The 25,844-nt window shown below is 56.5% G+C and overlaps 1 protein-coding gene across 4 annotated transcripts in view; it reads left to right on the forward strand.

Annotated features, from left to right (window-relative positions):
- LRRC32 (leucine rich repeat containing 32) overlaps positions 1 to 25,184 on the forward strand; it is a 28,633-nt gene extending 3,449 nt beyond the window's left edge. Inside the window, exons 1-3 of one of the 4 annotated variants that reach the window (XM_058687703.1) lie at positions 11,357 to 11,657; positions 16,455 to 16,545; positions 21,176 to 25,184. In XM_058687703.1, coding sequence (XP_058543686.1) covers positions 16,459 to 16,545; positions 21,176 to 23,080 — 1,992 coding nt within the window. In that variant the 5' untranslated portion in view covers positions 11,357 to 11,657; positions 16,455 to 16,458 and the 3' untranslated portion in view covers positions 23,081 to 25,184. Of the gene's footprint in view, positions 1 to 11,355; positions 11,658 to 12,152; positions 12,369 to 16,454; positions 16,546 to 21,175 lie in introns of those variants that run through there. The other 3 variants (XM_058687702.1, XM_058687704.1, XM_058687705.1) reach the window with 3 other exon arrangements.
- The last annotated feature ends 660 nt before the right edge of the window (positions 25,185 to 25,844 follow it).

A 25,844-nucleotide genomic window follows, 5' to 3' on the forward strand; every position in this document is an offset into this window, starting at 1 on the left:
CCCCTCGCTCCCCCCCCCACCCAGCCACCTTGTCCAGCTCTGTCCCTGCAGACTGGGGGCAGGACTGGGTCTAAACCCTCTTTCTGTGACCCCAGAAGGAGAACAAATATAACAGGGCAGGGGAGGTAGAGGAGGACACTGTGGTGGCAGGTGAACCCCACTTTAAGGAAATCTACCTGCACGAAGATCGAGGTTTGATTTACTCAAAGGCTGTTAGAGCTGAGCCTCCACTCTTACAGGGGGAGGAGAAGTAACGTAGAGCAGGAGGAAGGAGCCACATATTACTGAGCATGTTGTGTGTGTGTTGTCTCAGACAGCGGTCCTTGTAGCCCTAGGCGGGGGTGGGCGGTGGGGGGGGCGGGGGGAGGCGTCATCACCCCCACTGCTGCTGCGCTCCCCTGAGGCTGTGGGACGCCAAAGCCTGGGGTTCTTTCCCAAGTGCCAGCCGTGCCACCTCTTGTCCCAGCTCCGTCCCTGGACTTGCACTAGCCATCCCTGCTGGGAGGTTCGGTCTCCCCATCAGGACGTGGACAGGGTGGACTGAATCTTCAAGGCCCCTTTCCAGTTTCCGTGAGTACCTGAGACTCTTCAGAAGTCCACTAGGGGGCAGGCAAGCTGTTCCAGAGAGAACCGGGAGCCCGCTGGCAACCCCAAGATTCCGGGGCCTTCCCCAGCCAGCAGGCTCCAGGGGCTGCTGCCGGAAGGGAGGATGGGACCACACAGAGCCATAGGCGGGGGTCCACCCCACAGAGGAATCTTGCTGGGGGACTCCCCTCTGATGAGTGAAGGACAGCAGAGGACAGCAGATCCGGGTCCCGTCCCCATCCGAGAGGCCTGGCCCAAGTTGGCCTCTGTCAGAGTTCTGTCCAGTCTCAGTCATTGAAACTCCTATTAAATAACACCTGGGTGATGCTCGCCTGGCCTTCCAGACCCTCTCCTGAGCGGCAGGTGTAGTGATGCCCCACTGGGCATCTCCCCAGTGAGCCACAGACCATCGTGACTGTGCTCTGCCCAGTCACCCGGTCAGAACCAGGAATGATCGCCCTCTCTTCCCCGTCCTTCCCGTGACCCTCTCCCCAAGCCTGTCCCGCCCACCACGCTGGGCTCTGCCTTTACCCAAGCCCCACCATCGGCATACTCAGTGATGGCATCAACCTCCGGGCCACTCTCCTGCCTCCATTCCCCATTGGCCCGTGACATCCTCAGCCTACCTGCAGCACAGGGCTTGCCATGCCACCTTCCTACATAGTGTGCTCCCCGCTGCTGAAGGCCGGGGCTCTTCGCCAGGGGGCTCCTGCCGGTGGACCCTCCCCCCGTCTCCTCTGATGCCCAGCACCTTCCCACCCCCATGCCCAGCCCCACCTTGTCCTCTCAAAGTGCTCAGACCCTCCAGTTTCAAACTAGAGGATGTTTATTGTGAGGCATTCCTATTAGTACTTTTAATAACCCAAGACCCGGACTCAGTGGCCTGGAGACGGTGCGACCATTGTGCCCAAGTCCCACATCCTTGCTTGAGGAAGATCACAATATCCACTTGGCCCACTTCCGGGACTGTCACTGAGTGCATGGCCTGGGGAAAGCTAGGCTGGGGGGAGGGCAGTCTTTGTTCTCCCTGAGTGTCCACCTTGAACCTGCACTTAGCACTTTGATATAGCCCTAAAACCAGTGCAACTTCCCCGTGCATCATAAGAAATGGGGAGTTTGCTGGAGAATTCCTGGGAGTCAAGAAGAAAGCACATCACCGCACATCATACAGCAGGGCTTCGCGAACCCCCCACACCAGCCTCTTGGTTCTCCTGCCAGTCTGCTCCCTGACAGACATTTCCGCCTTGTTTCCAGAACCCACTGTCGTCCCGAGCCAACCAGCCCCCGGCCTCTGCTTCCTGCTTCATTGGTAGAGCAATGTCCCCTCCAGCTACTGCCCCGTCCTCTTGTCTCCTAGCTGGACCTGCCAGGGCTGCTGCCTTATAAATAGCCAAAGAGCAATTTATAAGATTGATCAAAGGCCCAGGAGTCTTTAAAAGGGCTGAATCAGGCCTTCCCGGGCACTGGGCAGTATGTACATACGGCTCACCTGTGGGCAGCCCATAGGAGGGTCTTTATTCCACTGAAAAGAAGGAACTGATATGGGTAGGACACCTGCCTTTCAACCCTCACTACGATCATGCAAGGTAGATGTTATTCTCCCCATATCTTTCGATGATGCTACTGAGACTCCTAGACCTTGACTCCAAAGCCCCCACCACGTGTGCCACCCTGCCTGCCTTGTCCCCCCAGAGCTACATACTACACAGAAAGAGCTGACGTGGATACGGTGACGGCCTTAGTCCCCAGCTGCAGGGTGGGAGCAGCCAAAGGAAATGGGGTGAGTTCTGGGGCGAGGTCCAGAGGAACAGGCAGGTGAGGCTGGGCCCCGGGTGAGGCCAAGGCCAACAGCCATGTGTCCGGACGGCGGATGGAGGACCTGAATGGGCAGACATCAGAGTGTGCTATAGACAGGGGTCAAGGTCTGTGTCTGCAGTGTAAGTGGGGCAGTGGGAGAACGAAATAGCAAGGATGCCCCTGAACTGTGGCCATCCAGAAGCCTTCGAAGAGCCTTCCAGACACTGAGAAGGATGTCTTCAAGGCAGGCAGCCCAAGGGAGGGTGGTGGTCTGGCAACTCTAAATGGAGAGAGGGACAGAGACAGAGGGAAGAGATGGGGGTGGGGAAGAGTGGGAGAGAGTGGGGGCAGGGAGAGCGGGAGTATGGCAGAGATAACTGAGCACAGTTGGGAGAGAGCAGGAAAGGAGCTGGTGGAGGATGTGTGTCGGTGCATGATATGGACTCTGGTCCCTGTGAGCAGTGAAAGAGACAGGAAAATGGGAAATGTGACTTGTGGTTGGACCCCCCAGGGCCATCAAAGGGTTTTAAGCAGGGAGTGACCTGGTCAAATCTGTGTTTTGGAGAGACTCCATCTGGCCGCCACGTGGAAGATGAATGGCTGGATGGGTGAACAGGAAAGGGGGATCCTGGGGCAGGAAGGTCTCCTGGAGGGAGGGCAAGGAGAGAAACAAGCCAGGGAGACCCGGGAGCTTCCACATTTAAAGATCAGGTGGAGAAGGAGGAAGAAGAGGAGGGGCCAGAGAAGGATCCAGGAGGAGATACTGGAGAGGCGGCAGGAGAGCCAGGAGAGGGCGTCACAAGGTGCTAAGGGAAGAGGGCGATTCAGGAAGGAGGGAGTGGGCAGCCAAGTGACCAAGCGACCGAGGGAGCTGGGGACGGAAGAGTTTCCGTCTGTAGCATTTCTAGATGTGGAAGCTGGGGATGAGCTGGTTGGAACGATGAGGCCGGAGACAAGTGGAGGGAGAAGGGAGGCATGTGGCGGAGGTGGGAAATGGACACAGCAAGGGTAGGCAGCAGCCCTGGCAGGTCCGGCTAGGAGACAAGAGGACGGGGCAGTAGCTGGAGGGGACATGGGTCGGCCTGGAAGGAATTTGTTAAATAGGAGAGCGTTCACGCTGATGGCAGAGCCTGCAGGGAGAGGGGCTGCGTTGTTCTCCTGAAAGATGGCCTCTGCCAGCAGGAAGCATAGTCCGGCCCCCAGGAGGCCAGGCGGGCCCTGATGCAGGCCGAGGTGAGGTTGGTTTCAGGGGTCTGGATCAGGCCTCAAACCCAGGTCTGCTGCCCCCAGCACACAGAAGAGAGGGAAGGCAAGCAGGCAGAAGTCACAGCCCAGAGGAAGCCAGAGAACAGCAGTCTGGAAGGCTGAATACCCATTCCCCAGCTTCCAGACCTAGAGAGAGGGGCTGGCTTTGGGGTCAGGGCCAGCATCCACTCCTTAGGAGATGGGATCCAGCCCTCTGCATCCTGCAGCCCCAGCCCAGCCTCGAAGCTCTTGGCATCCTGAGCTCACAGTACCCCATCGGGATGAATCACAGGCTCCCTGGGAGGCCACAGGAGTCTGTCAAACTGTCCTTTCCCTTCTTCCCTTTGACACCCCGGCAAATCAGCCACCCGACTCCTGTATGATCTGCTTTGGAGGACATCGGAGTTACAAGCAATGTGAGATCACAGCCCATTGCCTACAAGCATGTGCCCATGTGTCTGTGTATGTGCCCTGGGCGCAGGAGCCCGGCTATTTTAAGTCTTTGCTGTGTATAGGGGATACAAAGTGTGTTTGTGGACAATGTGTGTGTTGTGTCTGTGACTGGCACTTGCATGGGATATATATCACGTGCACATCACGTATGCTTCACGTGTATGCTTGTGATGGATGCTGCGTGCGTAGTGTTAACAGGAGAGTTGAACGTGTGTGTCTGTGAGTTGTGATTATGCAACTTGCGAGGGCGTCTCTGTGGAACGTTTGCAATGTTTGTAGCCAGCGTGTACCTGTGCGACACGTTTGTGTAAGGTTGATGCTTGTGTTCATGAGTCGTGGCCCTGTGTGTCCTGTACGGTCTTGGAGGGGATATATGAAGGGAGTGTGTGTATGTGTGTGTGTGTGTGTGCTTTTGCAGGTGCACTGTGTCTGCGGGGGGAGAGCGTGTGTGTGTGAATGTGTGAAGGGATGTCATGGGGGGAAGTGAGACAGCCCGACATCACATGTCCTGACTCTGTGACGTGAGCTAATACTGTCCCCCTCAAGCCTCCGATTTCCCCCAAAGACCAGTACTTAAAGTGTTCTAGGAAGGCCCTCTGGTCATGAGGAAGACAACGGGAGTAGGACAAGAAGGGGTCACAGTGGCCTGTGCCAAAGATGGTTACAATAGGAGCTGGGTGTGCCCAGGCCTCTGCCCCCCGAGCCCTTCCCTGGAGGCCCCACCTGTCCCTCTGCAGAATGGGAAGGCTGTTCACTCTCATTGTCCCTGGGGCAGCCACAGCTACCTTTTAGACAGGTCCCCTCCCCACGTTCTCTAAGCACAGCCAGGGGAAGCTTCACAGACCTCTCCATTCCTTCCCCAAATGGGAAGATAGAGCTGCCATCCAAAAAAAAAAAAAAAAGCAAACAATAACCAGCCAGAAATCACAGGCAGTACCACTGAATGGATGAATGCCACAGGCAGGCAGGCAGGCAGGCGCTGACACAAAGGAGCTCTTTAAACAGCCCTAGCCTTCCATCACTGCTCTACTTTACAGAGACAGAATGGGTTCAGAGAGGTGAGGCCACAGGCCCAAAGTCACACAGCAATGGGCAGCACAGTGAGGATAGGAACCCGGGTGGGTCCCTCTCTGAAATCTAGGCTGCTTCTCTCCCTCAGCTTTGCCCTCCTCAGGCCACTCCTCATCCCACCCAAGAGGGGAGAAAATACAATGCCACGCACAAGGGGCGTCATGTAAATTTAAACTTTTAGATCGTTTACTCTTTTGGCTAATTAACGTTCCATCAAGGGACAATATAGGCGCTGGAACCCTGCTGCCTGGACTGATTTGTACTGGCTGTGCAAGCTTGAGTTAATCACTTAAACCTCTCTGAGTTTCCTCGTATGTCATCTGTATAAAGTGGAGATAATAATAGCAATAATAATAATAATAATAAAATATTTACCTCATTGGGTGTTATAGCAGTGAATGGGTCACAACATGAAAGCTGCATTAGAAACCGCCTGGGGGGCACCTGGGGGGCTCAGTCAGTTGAGAGTCTGACTCTTAATTTTGGCTCAGGTCATGATCCCAGGGTCATGGGATCGATCCCTGCATCAGGTTCTGCGCTGAGTGTGGAACCTGCTTAAGATTTTCTCTTTCTCTCTCTCTCTCTCCTTCTGCCCTTCCCCCACCCCATGCGCTCTCTCTCTCTCTCTCTCTCTCTCTTGCCCTCTGCCCGTCCCCACCCTAAAATTAAAAAAAGAAAAAAGAGGGGCGCCTGGGTGGCTCAGTTAAGTTGGTTAAGCGGCCAACTTCGGCTCAGGTCATGATCTCGTGGTCCGTGAGTTTGAACCCCATGTCGGGCTCTGTGCTGACCGCTCAGAGCCTGGAGCCTGTTGCAGATTCTGTGTCTCCCTCTCTCTCTGACCCTCCCCCGTTCATGCTCTGTCTCTGTCTCAAAAATAAATAAATGTTAAAAAAAAAATTTTTTTTTTAAAAAGAAAAAAAAAAAAAAAAAAGAAAGAAAGAAAGCTCCTGGGCCAGCCCGTCCCCTTCCCACCTCTGAGTACACAGAGGCCTCACACTGGTCTCGGAATTTTACTCATGGTAAGAAAGACTCATACTCCTGTTAACCAGAGCTTCCCATTTCACGCCCTCATTTGGGCAGCTCGTGAGGAGGGGCTGTGGTCACCTCCATCTCACGGAGGATGAAGGCTGCCCCTCACCCTCACAGGCATGGCGCTTCTCCAAGGGTGGCCTGTGGCCGGGCAGCACCGGCGCCACTGGGGGTTTGCATGAGATGGAGCTTCTGGGCCCCACCTCGGACCTCCCGAACCGGAGTCTCTGGGGTAGGGCCTGGCAGTCTGTTTTAACGAGCCCTCGGGGATTCTGATAGTCTCCACAGTTTGAGAGGAGCTGGGCGAGGCCTCTGTGGTGTGAACCCAGGAGCACCTCACGTGGGGCAGGTCAAAAAAAGTAGGGGGGGGAGGGGAGCCACCCCCTCAGCATGCTCTCGGGGCCTAGAATCTGCTGTCTTTCTTGGAGCGGAAGTAGGGGAGGCAAGCAGGATTCTCTGAAACTTCAGGGGGGTGGCCTTTGTCTGTGGGGATCACCTGGGTACTCGTGAGCCGGTTTCCAGAAGCTCTGCCAGACCTTGGGGCTTTGACCCACCCACCCTCACCGCCCTCACCCAGGAGGAAGACAGGAGCCAAGAGCCCGCCGGGAGCTCAGCACCGTGGGGAACCTTAAGTTGGGGAGCCCCTGGACGCAGGGTACACCCACCATGGGTTGCCCTGCCTGGGCCACGGCCCTTCCCCTCACGGGCTCACGCCTTGCCTGAGGAGTCTGGCCCTCCGCCCTGGGTCCACTGAGCCTACAGCGCCGGGACCCTCCCAGTCACTGTCAGCCCCTCCCAGTCGCTGTCTCCTATCACTACGCGCTCCACCTGCCAACAAACAGGTCCCTTCCTGTTCAGGTCAACCACAGAGTCACAGCCTTTCACATGGGGAAGACAATATCAGTAATCATACCGATCCAACCCCTGCTCCACTCAGCTTTTCAGTGTCATCTCAACGCCGCCTTGAAGCTGGCGGAATGAGTCCCCAGCACACAGATGAGAAACTGAGACTACCAGGGGGAAAAGACTTGGCCCAGGTTGTCCAGCTCTCCGCGACGGGCTGTCCCCAAGGCAGCCTGGACTCTACTTTACTCCCGTGCTTGCTGTCTCCCCTACCCCCCACCCCCCTCCCCTGGGCTTGTCTAAAGCCCGTACTGATAACCCGGGATCCTCAGGGACAGTTACGTTGGGTTGAACCTTCAAATGGTTAAAATGGGGGAAAAAGTTGTGTGGCTGGAAGGGACAAACCCTCAGTTCCCAGCAGCCCGGGTACTGCAGAGAGCTGTGGTTTCATGGTCCGTGGCACAGCACAGTCAAGCTGTGGAGCTGCTTCTGATCCTGCCTGCCTGCCTGCCTGCCTGGCCCCGTCTCGAATTTTCTCATCTACCATCCCCCTCTCCCTTGGGGCCTCCCGGAGCCTCCAAACTCCCCACAGCCAGTTCTTGAGGACCAGACTCTGGGTGGCAGCCGAGGGGTACACAGGGCCTCACCCTCCCCTGCCTTGGTCACTCCCAGTGCTCGTGTCCCTACAGAGAGCAGAGAATTAGCCAGGTGAGTCTCTGGCCATGCGTGAGGGCCTTGGAGTCTGAGGGCTCAGATGGAAATGGTTGCTGTGCCCCGTCCCGTCATCCTCCTGAACCTCGGTCTCTCTTTTGCAAAAGGGGGGCAACAATATTCCCCGCTTCATCAGATGGCCGTGAAGAGGAGATAATTTGAATATAGTGCCTGGCACTGGGCCTGGCCTTGCAAGCCTTCCTTATTTCCATTTAACACATCAGAGCAAGGGACATACCACTTGTCCTTTATGTGTTTATTTCCCAAGCACCCAACACTGGCTTTTACTCACAAACTCCTTACAGCTGATACCCAGCAACATTTGCTTTCCTCTCCTACTGTCCCTCCAAGAGGTGGCCCTAGCTGGTATGGTCTGGGCCCAGTTTCCCTAGGGAGCAAAAGAGGGTGGGCCGTAAAAGAGCTGGGGAACCCAGGGTTCTGCCCCAGAAGGCAGGGCCCCAGTAGGGACTGATAAGGGACTTCCTGACTCCCAGGGGCCCACAGGGGTGCAAGGCAAGGGGCAGGGGCAAACCATATCTTTGCACTGAGACCTGGCCTGGAGGACAGAGACCTGGGTTCAATTCCTGACTCCAAAGCTGTGTGACTTGGGCCAGTTGCTTAACCCCTCTGAACCTGTTTTCCTAGTCAGTAATTGAAAATAAAGACACCTAAATGAAAGTCTTCTCTGTGGCTTTATCCTGATTTGGCACATGAGATGAAAGACTGGTCCACAGTGGATAGTTAGCAAAGAACAGTGGAAACCAAATTGAGGGCCCAAGGTGCCATGGTCCTTTCCACTCCAGTTTTACAGTTAGATGAGGACAGCCAGGCCCAGAGGTTCAGCGACTTGCCCAAGGTCACACAGGATGTGCACCTCATTGCCTTCCTGGGCCACTCGCTCCTACTTGAGACCCTGAGTATCATTTTGGCCTGAGGTGGAGCCCTCCCAGGGAGACTTGAGCCTGACTTGGTGCCTGAAAGGGTTTTCTCATCTCAGAATGGTGGTCCTGAGGACACAGGAAAACATGCGTCTCCTATCTTCACTGATAGAACGCATGAGGCAATGGAGGCATTTTCACAAAAATACCAACACCGTCAAGACTGAGCTGCCCACTGATGGACTGACCAGGACAACTCCCTATTCCCGGAGGTGTGCGAGCTGGAACTAGCCAACACTGGATGGAGAGCCGGCCTTGGTGGCCTTTTAAAGACAGCTACCCTCCACATGGCTGCTAGGCAGCTCTGACCCTGCTCAGTTCCAACCTCTCCCCCTCCTTCAGATCAAGCTCAGCCTCCTGGACTTGGCCTTCGAGGCCTCTGGACTCATTCATCCCCTGTCCTCATCTGCCTCGCATCTGGTGATGCGAGAGTGGAGCTTGGACATTTTTATTCATCAGCTTTCTGGGGCCCACCAGGGAAGGGAGGTCATATTTATTGAGAAAGTACCATGGGCCGCAGGCCTCTGACCAGGTACTTTACATACGTTGTTGCATTTGACTCTTTACAGCAAGCCAGGAGGTCAGGTGATATTATCAGTCTCACTTGCAGATCCACAGACCGCGGTCAGAAAGATCAAGCAACCTGCCGAAAGTCACACAGCACCATGACTGCTGCAGAAGTGAAGAGATGAAGGGAGGGGCACTGAGCACGTAGGGTTCTTGGCTTTAGCCCCTGGTCCCAAGAGGCACCTGCAGTAGGTGGTCACACTTGGTTGCCCATCTGTCTCCGACTCTCGGGGAGCCCCATCCGGGCACTGGGTGAGGTGGAACCCCATGAACTAACTAACCACAACCACAGCCTTTGGGGGTGTGTGGGAGGCAGGCCGCTGTCCCCAGCCCGTCATAGCTCCGGCCCCGCCCTAACCCAACCCCGGCCAAAGCTCTGTGCCAGCCCAGTGGTTTCTGCTTGGCAGCAGCCCAGGGAAAGACGAGCTGGCGCTCAGCCGGCCTGGGCCTGGGTGTGGCAGGAGCAGGTCACGTGGGGGAACCCGGGAAATGCCTGAATCCTGCCTGGCCATGCTCTGCCCATGCTGCAAGGATGCTGCGAAGCAGTTTCTGGACATTTGGCCCCTTGGACAAGGATCTGGAAGAGGAAGCCCTCAGGGTACAGCAAAGGTATCACCAATAAAGCCAGCAAGGAGTTACCCTAACACCCACTGGGGCCAGGCCCCAGGAGGGGTTCGCTAAGCTTCGTTCTGGCACTAACCCCAAGAAGTGGCTACTATCTGCCTCACTTCACGGACAGGAAAACTGAGGTTCTGTTTGACCAGAAGAGCATTAGAATCAAGAGAGAGGGTTGGGATGACCAGCTGGGACCTCCAAGAGCATAGCTCGGAGGCCTCCAGCGGCTGACAGGGAAGGGGGAGGCTTCGACACCCTTCCCTGTTCCTGCACCCTTTCCTACCCATGCCTTCATTCCAGCTCAGGCCCCTCCTTGGGGAAGATTTCCCTGATCTCTTCCCAGATTAGGTTAGGCCCTGGGCCACCTGCTATCACAGTTTGTCCTCTCTCTGGACCATCCCCATCTGCCCACACCTGTCCCCACAGTAAGCCAGATGGGAAGAAGTAAAGATGTCAGCCATCTAGGGATTCAGGGAACCCAGTTTCTAAGCCCAGCTTTGCCCTGATTTAACACAAGGCTTTGGGTGGTCACTTACCATCTGTAAAATGGAGCAGCCCATGTCACTTTCAGGGCTGGGAAGAGAAACATTCTATCCTTGGGACTGAGGCCCAGGAGACAGCCATGACCCTTCTCCCCCATCTTTGGGTCCACACCCTGCAGGACAGAGTACCCATGATTAGGTAGGGCGGAGGCATCTAGGAGAGGGGTTGGCTTTGGGGAAGGTGTGCCTCAACCCATAATGTAAAAGACAACGATTCCACCATGCTCCTTGTGCGCACAGCACTTTAAACCAACCTGAGCAAGATGGTGCCTGGAAAAGGGGACCCAGAGCCACCTGGACTTAGCTTTATGGATGGATTGCGTTCCAATCCCTGCTCTGTTAGGCAATGTGACTTTGGATGTGCCATTTAACCTTTACGAGACTCGGTTTCCCCAAACATAAATGGGGACCTTACTAGTCCCAGACAACTGGTTTCTATTTATATATTCGCTGTCCCATCCGTAGCCTCGCTTTCTCCATCTGAAAACTGGAGGCTCGGATGGTACCATTTCACAGGACGGCTTAAGGGTCCGGGAGATGATGGAGGAAGGCGAGTCTGGATACAAGAGCACAATCAGAGAGGGGAAGTGACCTGCCTGGACTCGTCAGAGGGGATGGCCGCGGTGTGGGGAACCCCCTCTGCGGCCGCCCCAGGGCCAGTGAAGGGTCATTTCCTTCCGCGTTCAGCCCCGCCGTCACCTCTCCTGTTTGTCCCCCCTAAGTGCGGCGGCGCCGGCAGCGGGGAAATCGGGGCCAGGCCGGATTTCCTCTGCGGACCTGCGGCTCCTAGAGGGCCCCCTCCCGCCCCTCCGGACCCCGCGGGGCCACGAGCTGCACGTGCGGCGGTCCGGGGCGGCCTCGCCCGCCCAGCGCTTCCTTAGCGACCCTCCTTCCCACCCCCGGCCCTTTCATCCCGCCCCCTGCCACTCCGCCCCTTCCCAGCCCGGGTTCCAGCGGAAAGATGCTTCACCCTCTCGCGCGTTCCGGAGAAACCGAGTCACGCGGGGGCGCGCCGGCCGGGCGCTAGGACCCCGCAGCTTGGCCGAGGGGGGGCGTGGTGGGGCGGGTCGGCAGGAGAGGTATTTAAATTGGAGCCCGAGCCGCCCCCTCGCGGGTCGGGTTCCCGTGGGGCAGTGGAGCAGCCGTGGGCCTCCGCCGGCCGTGACCCCGGGGTCTGGCGCGGGGTGGGGCCGTGGGGGGCAGATTTGCGCAAAATGTGCCGGGGCTGCGCGGGAGAGGAGCGGCGGCCGCGCTGAGCCAGGTAGGAGCCGCCCCGCGGGCGAGGCTGCCGGCCCCTCCGGGAGCCCGCTGTCCCGCGCCCCTGGCGAGCGCGGGGTGCGGCGAGTCCGTCGGGACGCCTCCCGCGCCCCCCAGTAGTCCTCTCCGGCCGCCGCCCACTTCGCGCGTGGAGCCAAGCTTGACCCTCCCTCGGCCCCACGGCTCCTGTCTCAGCTGATCTTTCCCGCGAAGGGAGAGCCCGGCGTTCCTATTTGACAGATGGGAAAACAGGGGCGGAAAGGCCGGCACTTACTTGCCCGGGAACTCACAGCTAGGCTAGGGCAGATCGGGATTTGAATCCAAGTCTCCCACCACCCTCTGACTCAGGCCGCCCCGGGGCTTCCCATCCCACCGCACCAAAGAGCTTCCTTGCCCATCTCTGGGTGGGGATTGGTAGGGGCGGGGGGTGGGGGGGGCACCTCTCCCAGGGGGCTCTGAAGCCGGCCTTCTTCATGAGTGGTAAGATGTGAGGGACCCCCACCCCCACCCCAGGCTGCCTGAAATTCCACCATCACAGCTACATTCCTTTGGGTTAAGGTCTAATTCCCCCGTGGGATGCACATGTCTCCAGAATGGGGCTTGCCCTTAGTGATTCACTGCTTGCTATGAACGTCCACAGCAGCTCTCCCAGGACCCCACTCTGCTGGAGATTGGGGCTGAGAGGAGGGAGAGGAGCACCCCAGAGCCCAGTCCTGTGAGCCTGTTTGTTTGTGTGTGGTAGGGGTGGGGGTGGGGGTCGTAGGAAGGGGTTAGGGAGGGAGCACTTGGCCTGGTGTAGTGGAAACATTTGCTCTGAAGGCAGACAGACCAGATTCTGAATCAGTCTCTGCTGTTTACTGTGTGACTTTGGGTAAGTCACCTCTTTGAGCCTCGTTTTCCTCATGGGCAAAGGGAGGACGAGCAGGCAGCTCAGCACCTGGAGAAAACACAGCATTTGGGTCATGGAGACCTGGGCTAACCCCCAAAATGCTAATAAGCTGAGTAACTGTGGGCTAAGTCGCTTCACCTTTCTGAGCCTCAGTTTTCTCATCTGTAAAGTGGAAATTATGGTAACCGCCTTATTGGGTTGTGATTTCAAAGAGATAATATACGTCAAATGCTCAGAAGAGTGTCTAACGTCCTGAAATAGTAGAGGTGGGCTTATTATAATAGCAGACATTGCCCCCACTATTTCTCTCTCTCTCTCTCTTTCTCTGTCTGTCTGTCTCTATCACACACACACACACACACACACACACACACACACACACACACACACACACGGTTATCCTCTGGCATTTCTCCTCCCAGTTAGAGTTCTAAAATGTCTCCTGCCTTCTCTTGCCTAGGCTACTGGTCTGCAGGCCAGAGGCCTCGCTCCTCAACATGCCTCACCTGGGCCGTTCAGCCTTGTGGGTCTTTGCCCCAGCTGGGAAAGATGTGTCCAGGATATTTTGACAGCCATTCTCAGCTTGATCATCACTGTGCTTGGGGGAAGCCAGTGGCAGAACAGGAACCAGGCTGCTTGCTGGACTGATGGGACACTTAGGCACTGAAAGGTTAAGGGACTTGCCCAGGGAGCAGGGTCGGTAGGCAGTAGAGTCTGGAAGTAAGCCTGGGTCTGAGTGACTGCAGTCCTCCCTCGAGGGTGAATAGCCCTCCAATGCCACACATCGAGTCCTGGGCACTGCGGAAGGATGCACAGATGCCCGCCTCAGGGGTAGGGTGAAATTTGGCAGGCAGAGGAGGGGTGGTGAGGGCCCCTTTGGGCAACAATGCCTTCAGGTTCAGGACCCAGAGGTCCTGACCTTGTCCTGACCTCGGAGGCCCCTGCAGTAGAGCCTTTACCCCTCGCTTTGCCATTCGTTCAATAGATCTTTGGTGAGCACCACTTAAGAGACCCCTGTTCTCACAGAATCAGAAATAAAGGAGCAGAAAATGATCAATGCAAGGAAACAATAAAATGTGTGAGAATCTGGGGACTAGGATTCCAGGTGGAGGGAGCAGCAAGGGCAAAGGCCCTGAGGCAGGAATGCACTTGCTATGTTTGAGGAATGGTGGAATTTGGTAAGGGCAGGGCGAATGGGAGAAGCGGGCAGAGAAGAGCTTGTGTAAAGCCTGGATGTTATTGGAGGTTCTCAAGCTGTGAGACTCATGATCTCATATATGATTTGGAGACCTCACTCTGGCTGTGCGTGGAGGGCAGCCTGAAAGGGGTCAGGGTGGAAGTATGGTGTTGCTTCAAGGCCCAGGGTTGTGATGGTGCCTCATTGTGGGGCAGTGATGGAGGAGGGAAGCAGCAGACCGCCCCAGGGTCTGTTTTTCAGGCAGAACAGGCAGCACCCGCTGATGAGGGGGAAGGTACGGCAGGGAGATGAAGGGAGAGCCTAGGAGAACGCTGCTCTCGCCAGCGTCACCCTGTGTCAATTCTCAGTGCCTCCCTGGCCTGCCTGCTGGTGTGAAATGGATCCCAGGGGAGAGTGAGTCCTCTGTGCCCTGGGGCACTGACCGTGGGAAAGGGGTTGGAGGCACAAGCCACGGAGTGCTCAGTGCTGTGCTCACTGGAAGCTCAGGGTCTGTGGGAACCTGGAGGAGGGGCTATACATTGCCCAGACTTGGGGAATCAGAGAAGGCTTCCTGGAGGAAGTGGTATTGAAGCTGAGATCCAAAGGATAAGGAGACATTCAGCACAAGAGAGGGGAGGAAGTGAAGATTTGGGGCAGTGAAAAGGCACTCAGAGAACTGAAGGCAATAGGAGGCTTCCAGAACCCAGAGTGGGAAAGGGGACAGTGCTAGATGAAGCTGGAGGGAAGAACTAACCGTGCAGGCACACTCCCCAAGGGCCTTGAAGGCCCCCCTGAGAGGTTTCCACTCAATTCTGACTATACTAGCTTTCAAAGGGGGGGGGGGGGTGATGTTCTGCTTTTTAGACAGCAGAACCAAATTTCCTGTGAAAGCAGGTGAGAGGAGAGCAGCTGTGGGGAGGGGTGGGGAGGGCATGGCCCTGAGGGGAACCTAGGCAATGGCGTTTAAAAGATGCCCCTGAATGTTTGGGCAAGAAGTGGCCTCAGAACCAGCCATCTTAATCTAAACTTTATCACAAGGACACTGGTGGATTCCAACAAAGACCCAGCCCTCAAAGGTCCCATAGATGCCTCCTCTTCTAAAGCACCCTTCAGAGTGGCGATTCAGTGCTCGTTTATTAAGCACCCGTGGGTGACCTTCTAGTGTAGACGTTTAGGGCACAGATTGCCTGTGCCAGCCACTGGTTAGCTGTGTGACCTTGGGCACGTTACTTAACCTCTCCGAGCCTCAGTTTCCCCACCTGCAAAATGGGAATGGTAATCATAGAACCAAGTGCGTGAACTGCTGTGAGGATTAAGTGAGTTAATACACGTAAAGTATCGAGAAGAGTGCCTGGTTTATGATAAAGGGCTCTGTAAGGGCACTTTCATAGAATGCATCTCATTTGATCATTAACAAAACTTGGCAAAGTTGGCATTAACCTCAAAAGAGGAAACTGAGGGGCGTCTGGGTGGCTCAGTCGGTTGAGTGTCCGACTTCGGCTCAGGTCGTGATCTCACGGTTCATGAGTCCGAGGTCTCTGTTGGGCTTACTCTTGTCAGCACGGAGCCTGCTTTGGATCTCCTGCCCCCTCTCTCTCTGCCCCTCCCCTGTTTGTGCACGTGCATGCATTCTCTCTCTCTCTCTCTCAAAAAAAAAAGAAAAAAACACAAACATTTAAAAAAAAAAAAAGAGGAAACTGAGGCTCAGAGAGGTGAAGTGACTTGTGCAAGGTCACACAACAGGCAAGTGGAGGGGAAAGAGAAAGCAGTCAGTTACGGGTGACTGAGTCCAGTGCTCTTGGAGGGCTTCACGTGCCCTTCCTTGTTAACACTCTGTTTGCATTATGATCACTTCTGTGCATTTATATGTGGCCTCAGTTCTCAGCACAGAGCCAGACTTGAGGAGGCATTCAGTTTAGGTGTGAATGAATGAATGAATGAATGAATGAAATCAGTGGCTTGATCTGTGTACTTCTAGCACTTGGCCCAGCTCCTCACCAAGTGAGCTGCTAGTGACAATGGGATGCAACCCTGCTCAGGGCCTCTGTGGCCCCCCTCAATGCCACCTCAGCTCTACACGGAGAGGACACCAGCAGGCCTAAGAGTCCCCCTGCACTGGCAGTAGGCAGTAGCTTCAGTGAAAGTAAAGGGCCTGGAGCCCGCTCCTGGGGAAGTCCACAGCGACAGTGCTGGGGGCAGGGCAGAGGCCTCCTGGCGGGGTTTCCTGTCAGGGCTCCAGGCCCAGCCTTCAAACAATGGCAGCGACTCCAGAATCAGAAAATCAAAAGAAAAAGGGCAAAATAAAAGTCCGGGGGTGGGGGGAATTGAGGAATTCCGTTTGGGGTCTAAGGAACCAGGGGGGGGGGACCTGCTTATGACCTGGGTGGAAATGCAGTCAGAGGCCTAGCTCCCCACCTCACCTCACCCCAGCCCTGAGCTTGGCCCAGGGCAGCCCTTAGAGTCCCTCTGTCTCCTGCTCACCTCCTCCAGGCAGTCTTCTGGCAAGTAGGGTCTTTTGAAACCCAAATCTGACCAAGTCACCCACTCCTTAAAAACTCTTGCTGCCTGGGGCAATGGCCTGGCACTAGGGATCCTTTGTGGTAGCCTTTGGACCCAGTTCTCACCCACCTCCACTGTGATCTGGGGTTCCCCGAAGGCAGGCACAGACAGGATGGGGGCAGTGGAAAGGAGCCAGTGATCTTACAGTGTTCCCCTTTCCTTCCCACCCTACACAGAGCCATGAGCCACCAGATCCTGCTGCTCCTGACCGTGCTGACCCTGGGCCTGGCCACCTCCCAACACCGAGACAAGGTGCCCTGTAAGATGGTAAGAAGCCCCACCTAGGCAGGGTAGGGCCTCTGGGGTGTCCTGCCGTCCCAGCCCCACAAGCCAGAAGACAGAGGAGTTAGAAGAGGAAAGGGAATGCATTTGTTTTTTTAATTTTTTTATAAAGTTTATTCATTTATTATTTCAGAGAGAGAGAGAGGGAGAGAACAAGTGGGGTAGGGGCAGAGAGAGAAGGAGACACAGAATCCGAAGCAGGCTCCAGGCTCTGAGCTGTCAGCACAGAGCCCCAGGCAGGGCTTGAACTCAGGGAGATCTCGGGGAGATCGTGACCTGAGCCAAAGTCGGATGCTTAGCCAACCAAGCCAGCCAGGTGCCCCAGGGAATGCATTTAATGCATTTAAATCTTACATTTAATAAGTACCTACTAGAATGTTTCAATACCTTCTGCACTATTAATCCTATTGGGTAAGTACCATTATTCCCATTGTATAGAATTGGAAACAGCTGTTTAGAGAGGCTAGGTTACTTGTCTAAGGTCATTCAACTAGGACCAGGGGGCTGATATTGGACTCTATTCCCCAAGCTGCCTCTGCAGGGCAGTGGACCCATCTGGGTGATGCAGAGTATGTGTATGTGTGGGGAATTGGGGGTGGGCCAGCTGGGTCCCTCATGCAGAAAATCTCCTTTCCTAACTGGGGTCCTTGACTTGGGCCTGTCTGCTGCTGCCCTCCCTGATGGGATGCCTCTCACTCAGTACTGCCAAGGCCAAATGCTACCTCCTCCAGAAAGTCTCCCCTGACCACTCCCAGGCTGCTCTGGTTCTGTTTGCTTCCTCTTTCTGGACCCTCCTACTGAGCACGTGGGGTAGTGGGTGAGTGGGTCCAAGCCTGGTTCCCCTGCCAGACCAAGAATTTCTTGAGGGCAGAGATAAGGTTTGGTTCACTCTGGGTCCTTTTTCTTGCCCTGAGCCAGGCAGACTAGCCCTGAAGTCACTGGGACCCCGCAGGATACAGGGAAAAGGGACCACCTAGGTCCACTTATAAGTCACCCAGGTGAAGGCCAGAGTCAGGCTGGAGAAGGCACAGGCCCTCCAGCAGCCCCACCTGGACCTGGGGCCGGAAGCTCATGATACAGGTGGGGCAGCTGCCTCGGGGGCTGGCAGGGCCGGCAGCCCTTCCCCGGGTTGGCGGGGTCCTAGTGAAGGGGCTGGACCACCCAACAGGCAGAGGGAAGCTGAGTGAGCTTTGCATTCTGGGTAAAAGTGCATTCAGAAAGCACTTTCTGAACTACCATGGAAGATCAATATAGGAGTGACGATGACTTTCAAAATAGTGAAAAGAAGTTGCCACATACTAAGGGCTCGCGAGGTGCCTGCACCATGCTGAGGGCTTTCTCTCATTTTATCCTATAAAGAACTCTTTTCAGCTGAGGACACCGAGGCTGAGAGAAGAGATGTGACCCACCAGGGTCATACAGACAGGAAGCAACAGAGCTAGGACTTGAACCCATGTCTCCCGAGCTGGTGCTGTCCCCTGCCGGGTGCCTCTTTCTACCTCATTTCCCTTCTATGCGCAAGTGGCAAAATGGAGTTGGGTGGAAAGTCCTCTTCCCTCCTAAAAAAAAAAAAAAAAAAAAAAAAAAAAAAGCGGGGCAGTGGCATGCTGGCATCCCAGAGACAGCGGGTAGCAGATTGTCAGGGACAGCTCTGAACTTGGCCATGTCAGCCATGCTGGAGGCTCAGAGCAGAAGGCGCAGCGGACACCCTTAGAAACAGAGTTCTGAGAGCCACCCTGGCCTTCACGCTCCCTCCTGGACTGGCAGCCCAGAGCCGCCCTGCCAGCCTTCGTGGGCACCAAGGTGGAAAGCAAGTCTTAGGCCCTGGGCTTGGCCAGCTTTGTGTCCTGGCTCAGCTCTCAGGGGCTGGTGTCTTGGGAGCCTTTGAGTATCCAGAGGCGAGATGGGGTGTGGGATAACATGGGTCCCAGTACAGTGCCCCCCATGCAGCAGATGCTCGGCAAATGGTACCATTTACTGTGCTGGAGTAGTCAATGTGGGTGCTGGGCCAGCTGAGGGCCCAGTGATCAGAACTCAGCCGGCACCGACAGGAAAAGGAACTCACACTGGTACCCTGGAGCCTCTGACCGTCAGAGCTAGGGGAAGCTCACCCCCCTGCCCTGAGCCTCAGTTTCCTTAGGGAGTACAGCAGGGTAAATAAATGAGGCAAGGGGTCTGCGCACGCCGCCACGGGGCCTGCCACAGAGCTGGCGCTCCGTGACAGCCACGGTCATTGTGTTCCTTTTGCTGTTCCTTCCTTGAGTCAGGATGGTCCAGGGAGCTGAGGATGGAGGTGAGGCCGTGCCTAGTGGCCCGAGCTGGCAGAGAGGGTGTGAGGGAGGAAGGGGCAAGAGACGGGAAGGGCTGGCAAGGTGGCAGGGCCAGGTTTCTGGTTCGTGGGGGCGCCCAACTGCGGGTGTATCTGTGGGTCTCTGAGGCCTCCAGGAAGCTGCTTCGCTGGAGGTGGTAGGAGTGGTCACTGGGCTGCCTGGAACAGGGAAGAGTCACACAGATGCCTGATGAGGACCCCCCCCCCACACACACACACACCACCACACACTCACCTTGGGGTTCTGGGGAGGAAGCTGAGAGCTGGGCCAGGCAGGGGACACCCAGGCTGCTGTTTCTGCTGTGTGGGCTCAGCCACTAACTCACTGTGACCTTGCATAGGTCACTGCCAACTTCAGGTTCCGTCTCCCCATCTGAGAAGTGGGCGGGCCAGAGTCTTTGTACTCTAATGGGCTTTGAGTCCAGTTTGAATACATCGACTCTCTTTTTTCTTTCCTTTCAGAAAGGTGATTGATTCAATCCCTCAGACCTTTACTAAGCCAGAGATGTCCGTGACTCATTCATTAAAAAAAAACTGATTGAGCACCTTTTGTGGGCCAGGTCCAAGGCATCCCCATCAATCACACCAGTCCCTGTTAGCTCTGAGCTCTCTGCGCCGCAGGTCCCACACAGACAGTCACAATCTGGGGCCAAAGCTCTGAGAGAGGGAGCACCGGGGGCTCTCTGGCCTGGGGAGAGCCCAGAGGAGACCCAACCTGCCCAGCTCAGTATGTTGGGCTCACTCTGCACATCTGGGTGGGGGTGGGCCTAACCAATGCAGGGAACAGCAAGGAGAAGGCCCAGAGGTAGGTGTGGGAGGGTATGAAGGGCACTGCTCAGATGTTGTCACTGCATGTGGGCTGGGCAGGAGTGGGCTGGGGGGAGAGGGGACAAGTTGGCAAGGGCTACAAACAGTTTTGAACCCCACTGAGGGTCCTGGACTTTGCCCTGGAGGGGATTAAGCAGAGGGTGGCACAGAGTTTGTTTGTTTGTTTCTTTAGCAGTTGCCAGGCATTTGACTGGTGGAGGGGTCAGAAGGGGTCAATGGATACAGAGAACCCCGGGGCAGGAATAGGCCTGAACTGGGTGGTTGTGGAAGTCAGACCGTTTCCTGGGAAAGGCTGCCTTCCTGGGGTCCTTGAAGGGATGAGAAGGGGAGACTGTATCTGCACAGAAAGCATTCAGGCTCCAGAAGGCCCATGCACTAGAAGGACGAAAGTTGGGCCTTTGATCGTGAAGAGACCCGGGCTCCAATCCCAGCTCTGCTCCTCATCGGCTGAGCGATCCTGGAGCCTCTCTACCCTCTCTGAGCTTGGGTTTCTGTAAATAGGGGTGATCATATCTGACGGGCTTGCTGCTGCGAGGCTCCAGTGAGACGAGGGGTCTGAATGTGCTAAATAAAATGTAAAATGCTGAGTTGGTGCTGAGGAAGGCTGTTAACTTTCTAGATAAGAAACCAGAGCGATGATGTGATTTGGTAAGGCTCACACAGCAAAATCATATTCTTGTCACCAAAGAATGTGGGTTGGGACCCCGGCCATCTTTCCCCCTGCTTCCTACCCCTGTTCCCATCTCCAGAGGCCAGTCTGGATCGGGCCTTGGGAAGCAAGGCCATGGATGGAGGTGGGGCAGGTAGCAGCAGCAGAAAGGAGGTCTCCTCTGGGGATAGGCAGCAAGGAAGGCAGGCACTAGGACCCGGAGCTCTGCCCCCTGGAATGAGGTCTGAGGGTAGGAGGCCAAAATGAGAACTAGTGAGAGGAGTACAAATTGCATTTTGGAAACATTTCTCCCCACATGGTTTCTAGTCTAATAGCAGCTGGGTAAATTTAACTCTCTGGGCCCAAAGAAGGAACCCAGGATATGAACCAGGAGTCCCGGCTATCAGCTTGGCCCTGTTGTCCACTGGCTTGGGATCACACTAGGTGAAATATGGTTCAGTTTCCTGTAAAATGGGATAATAATCAATGTAGGGTGTTTTGTTAGTTCATTTGTCCTCATATCTGTCTGTTATTTCTGTGTGTATCCATCAAACTTCCTTAAGTCCCTCCCTGATGTCCAGCACAGGACTGAGTGCCAGAAATGGGAGCAGGGGGCAAGATGGAGATCATCCAGACATGGGAGGATTAGGCTGGGGTGGAGGAATGTGGAGCCCTCGCTAGGTCTGGCTGGGGTGGGGGTGGGTAGGAGAGGGGGTTGAGTCATCCTTTCCAGATGCTGTGTCTGGTTCCACCCCCCACTGCACCCACTAATGCCCACTGCTCTCCCTGCCCTCCCCGACCCACCCCAGGTAGACAAGGAGGTCTTGTGCCAGGGTCTTGGCCTGTTCCAGGTCCCCTCAATGCTCCCGCTGGACATCGAGGCCCTCGACCTATCTGGAAACCAGCTGCAGAGAATCCTGGCCTCGCCCCTGGGCTTCTACACAGAGCTTCGGCACCTGGACCTGAGCACCAATGAGATCAGCTTCCTCCAGACAGGTGTCTTCCAGGCCCTGCCCCACCTGGAGCACCTCAACCTGGCCCATAACCGCCTGGCAGTGGGCACCGTGCTGAGCGCCCCTGGCCTGGGCCCCCTGCTGCATGTGACATCTCTGGACCTGTCTGGGAACAGTCTGTACAGTGGCCTGGTGGAGCGGCTGCTGGGGGAGGCACCTGCCCTGCGCACCCTCTCGCTGGCAGAGAACAGCCTGACCCGCCTGGCCCGCCATACCTTCTGGGGCACACCTGCGCTTGAGCGGCTGGACCTCCACAGCAACGTGCTCATGGACATTGAAGACGGCGCTTTCGAGGCCCTGCCGCACCTGGCCCACCTCAATCTCTCCAGGAATTCTCTCACCTGCATCTCTGACTTCAGCCTCCAACAGCTGAGGGTGCTTGACCTGAGCTGCAACAGTATTGAGGCCTTCCAGACGGCCCCAGAGCCCCAGGCTGAGTATCAGCTCGCCTGGCTTGACCTGCGGGAGAACAGACTGCTCCACTTCCCTGACCTGGCCGCGCTCCCGAGACTCATCTACCTGAACGTGTCCAACAACCTCATCCGGCTCCCCGCAGAGCCACCCCGGGGCGGTGAGGGCATCCATGCACCTTCCGAGGGTTGGTCAGCCTTGCCCTTCTCGAACCCCAGCCGGAACTCCAGCACCCACCCCCTCTCCCAGCTCTTGAATCTGGATTTGAGCTACAATGAGATCGAGCTGGTCCCTGAGGGCTTTCTTGAGCCCCTGACCTCCCTTCGCTTCCTAAATCTCAGCCGAAACTGCTTGCGAGCCTTTGAGGTGCGGCGTGTGGGCTTCCTGCCTTGCCTCGTGCACCTGGACGTCAGCCACAATGCGCTGGAGACGCTGGAGCTGGGCCCCAGGGCCCTGGGGTCTCTGCGGACACTGCTCCTACAGGACAATGCCCTGCAGGACCTGCCCCCCTACACTTTTGCCAGCCTGGCCAGCCTGCAGAAGCTTAACCTGCAGGGGAACCAGATCAGGCCTTGCGGGGGGCCAGGTGAGCCTGGCCCCTCGGGCTGCGTGGCCTTCTCTGACATCTCTTCCCTCCGCATCCTGAACCTGGCGGACAATGAGATGGAGGTGCTCCGGCCGGGTGCCTTCCTCCACACGCCGCTTACTGAGCTGGACCTCTCTGTGAACCCAGGGCTGGATGTGGCCACGGGGGCCTTGGCGGGCCTGGAGGCCTCCTTGGAGGTCCTGGCCCTGCAGGGCAATGGGCTGGCCATCCTGCAAGTAGACCTGCCCTGCTTCAGCTGCCTGAAGCGACTCAATCTTGCCGAGAACCGCCTGAGCCGCCTGCCTGCCTGGACGCAGGCTGTGTCACTGGAGGTACTGGACCTGAGGAACAACAGCTTCAGCCTCTTGCCAGGCAGTGCCATGGGCGGCCTCGAGCCCAGCCTCCGGCGCCTCTACCTGCAGGGGAATCCACTGAGCTGCTGCGGCAACGGCTGGCTGGCAGCCCAGCTGCACCAGGGCCGTGTGGACGTGGATGCCACCCAGGACCTGACCTGCCGCTTCGGCTCCCGGGAGGAGGTATCCCTGAGCCACGTGCGTCCTGAGGACTGTGAGAAGGGGGGGCTCAAGAATGTCAACCTCATCATCATCCTGACCTTCGCACTGGTCTCTGCCGTCCTCCTCACCACACTGGCCACCTGTTTCTGTGTCCGCCGGCAGAAGTTCAACCAGCAGTACAAAGCCTAGAGAGGCCAGAGACTGTAGAACGGCCCGGCCGGGAGCCCCGCCGGGTCAGCTGGGGAGCCAGAGGCACGGACAAGGGCGGGGACTGACCCAAGGTCACACAGGGTCTGAGAGCTCTGCTCTCTAAATCCCAGCCCAGGGCTCCTTTCCCTGTATCCCGCTGTACTGGCAGGTGACCCACTTCCCAGGCCACACATGTGGTCCAGCTGTGGAAGCCGGAAGTCAAGCAGTTTCAGGAGCGACAGAAAATAAGGTCGACCTATCCAGTCAACGAATCTTCGCCCGGCATCTGTTTTGCACCACATCCTGCTCTGGGGACTGGGGACGCCCGGTGACTGAGACACATCCCTGCCCTCAGGCATCTCCCGGCCCTGGTGGGGAGGTGGTCGCCAAGCCAGGCAGTGACCACACGGAGTGTGGAGATCCAGGGTCCCAAAGCTCTCCAGCCCCAGCTGGCTGAGTCCTGGGGCTCAGTGGCGAGCCCTGCCTCAGCAGGGCCAGAGCAAAGGAGGGGCGAGACCCAGAAGACTTGTCTGAGCCGGTTCCAAGCAGACTGTTTGTCACATCTTCTGATAATGACTTTCAGCCTCTCTGGAACATGAAGAGCTTGTGACCGGAAGAGAACTGGAGCCACATGGATCGGGCTACTAGGCGGGCTGCAGCGGCTCCTGCTTAAGAGGCGGTTGCCCTGGGTTCCGGCCGGGTGGTAGACCATCCCATTTCCCACTCCAGGCTCTTTCCCTACCTGGCACCCTCGTGGTGCCCACACTAGCCCAAACACCGCTCCAGCCCCCCAGCTCCTCTGCAGGCACATGCAGGCATGCTGTTCAGTCCCAGCCCTACGCCGGCTGGTGAGCCAGGAGTTAGAAGCTTAGGTATCTGGTTCTGTTTTGCACCAGGCTCGGCAGCTGTGACACGTCTCCCTCTTTACGACAACCCTCTGAGGTTGGTCTTTTATCCCATTTCACCAAAACTCCAAAAATCTCCCTTCAGGGTCCTCCAGCTAAGAAACGACATAGCTGAGATTCAGACTCAAATCCTCCTGTCTCCAGGGCCTGACCTTTGCCACTGTGGGGACTGTAGGCCGTTAGGTGGACAGGAAATGGACCCACATCGAGGGAACAGGCCCTGGGGGCATCCTGTGCCACATATACCCACCCACTCCTCTCCCGCCTCTCTCCTAGGCAGGTAGACACAGGCCCTCCCCTCCTCCTCTGCCTCAGTTTCCCTTACTCCCTCCTTTGCAGACTGGTGTGTATTCACCATTTTCTGTTTTGCTCTTGTGTTCCCTCTTCCTCCACTGAGCGAAGTCCTGAGTTTGAGACTATTGAGTCCAACCTCCCCGTTGCACAGATAGGGAAACTGAGGCTGGGGAAGAGAATGGAATTTGCTGAGAGCTTCACAAGTCGGTGGCAAAGCCTGTGAGAAAAAGTGGATTCAGACCTCCCTGGGGGTGTGAGGGGGGTTTAGGGCTTGGACCTGAGTGATTCTCTTCTCTCTCAGCTGTCATATCACAAGATAATGCTGGCTCCAAACTCTTTCGGGTCCTCATCAGGCAGGGACTTTTTCCTCTTAGACAAATGAGTAGAAATACTCTAGGTGTAACTCCCTATTCTTCACACCCATGGAATCATGGGCTTTCCAGGGAGCCCTGGGGTCAGCCCAAGACCCTGTGTTACTGTCTTCACCAGCTTGGCCCGTGGTCTGGCTCACGATGGTGCTTGAGTGAGACAATGAAAATACCCCTCTCTCGGCCCCATTTTATAGACAAGAAAACTGAGGCCCAGAGAGGGCCAAGGACTCAGGGAGTCGGTGGCAGAGCCGGGGCTAGAAGCTGGTATCCTGGCCCCAACCTGGGGCCCTGGTGGTATGTGGGACAGCCGGGTGGATCCAGCCCTGGTTGGGATCACAACCACAGATGGTCACTGCACATAAACACTCTTCCTCAGGCCTGGAGGGCGGGGCGTGGGCCCCTTCGTGCCTGATCTTCGAAAACACTACGCAATGCTGCTCTCACCTCCCAGGAGCCAGGCCACAGCCCTGGCCTCGGGACCAGCTCTTTGTATAACCCACATGAATGTATTAAAAAATAATTTGGGAGAAACAGCGTGGCCTGCCAGCCTCCTCCTCACTGCGGGTGATTGGCATCATGGCATCCGCTTGAGCCCTGCCCCCTCTGCTTCCACTGCGGGCTTTGGATCCTCATGGCTAACCCATGGAGAGATGGGCTGAGGGCTGTTGAGGGGAGACTGAGGCTCTGGGTCCTCACCGCCCGGGACCTTGGGGCCTCAGCCCTCATTCCCCTGCCACACCTCTGACCCTTGCACTCAACAAGCCCTGACCCGGCCTGACCCTTCCTCCTTCGGCAGCTTCTGTTCTTACCCTCTCTCTGTGCTCACGGCCCTGCCTCATCGCAGAGCCCTGCTGTCTCTCCCGCCCACCCTCCGGGGCCTTTCACGGACCCTTCATTTTCCTCCCTGTGCAGCCTCTCCGTCTTCGCACATTCCTCTCACACCTTGGCTGTGTTCAAGTCTGGCTTATCCGAAAGATAGTAAAAGACCCTTAAACTGCTTTCCCTTTCCTTCTCCTACCTCATAGGTAACTCCTTGGTGAAGTAGCCCCCCTCTCCCCTCCCTTCTCACCCACCCCAGGTGTCGTTGCCCCTCTGCCCCCCCCCCCCCCCCCGCACTGCCTTGAACCGAGGTCATCTAGGGTATCCTTTGCCAGACTCAGTGCACTTTCCAGACTGTACCTCCTCAACCCCTCA

Source organism: Neofelis nebulosa, chromosome 10 (genome assembly GCF_028018385.1).
Source record: "Neofelis nebulosa isolate mNeoNeb1 chromosome 10, mNeoNeb1.pri, whole genome shotgun sequence".
Lineage (NCBI taxonomy): Eukaryota > Metazoa > Chordata > Mammalia > Carnivora > Felidae > Neofelis > Neofelis nebulosa.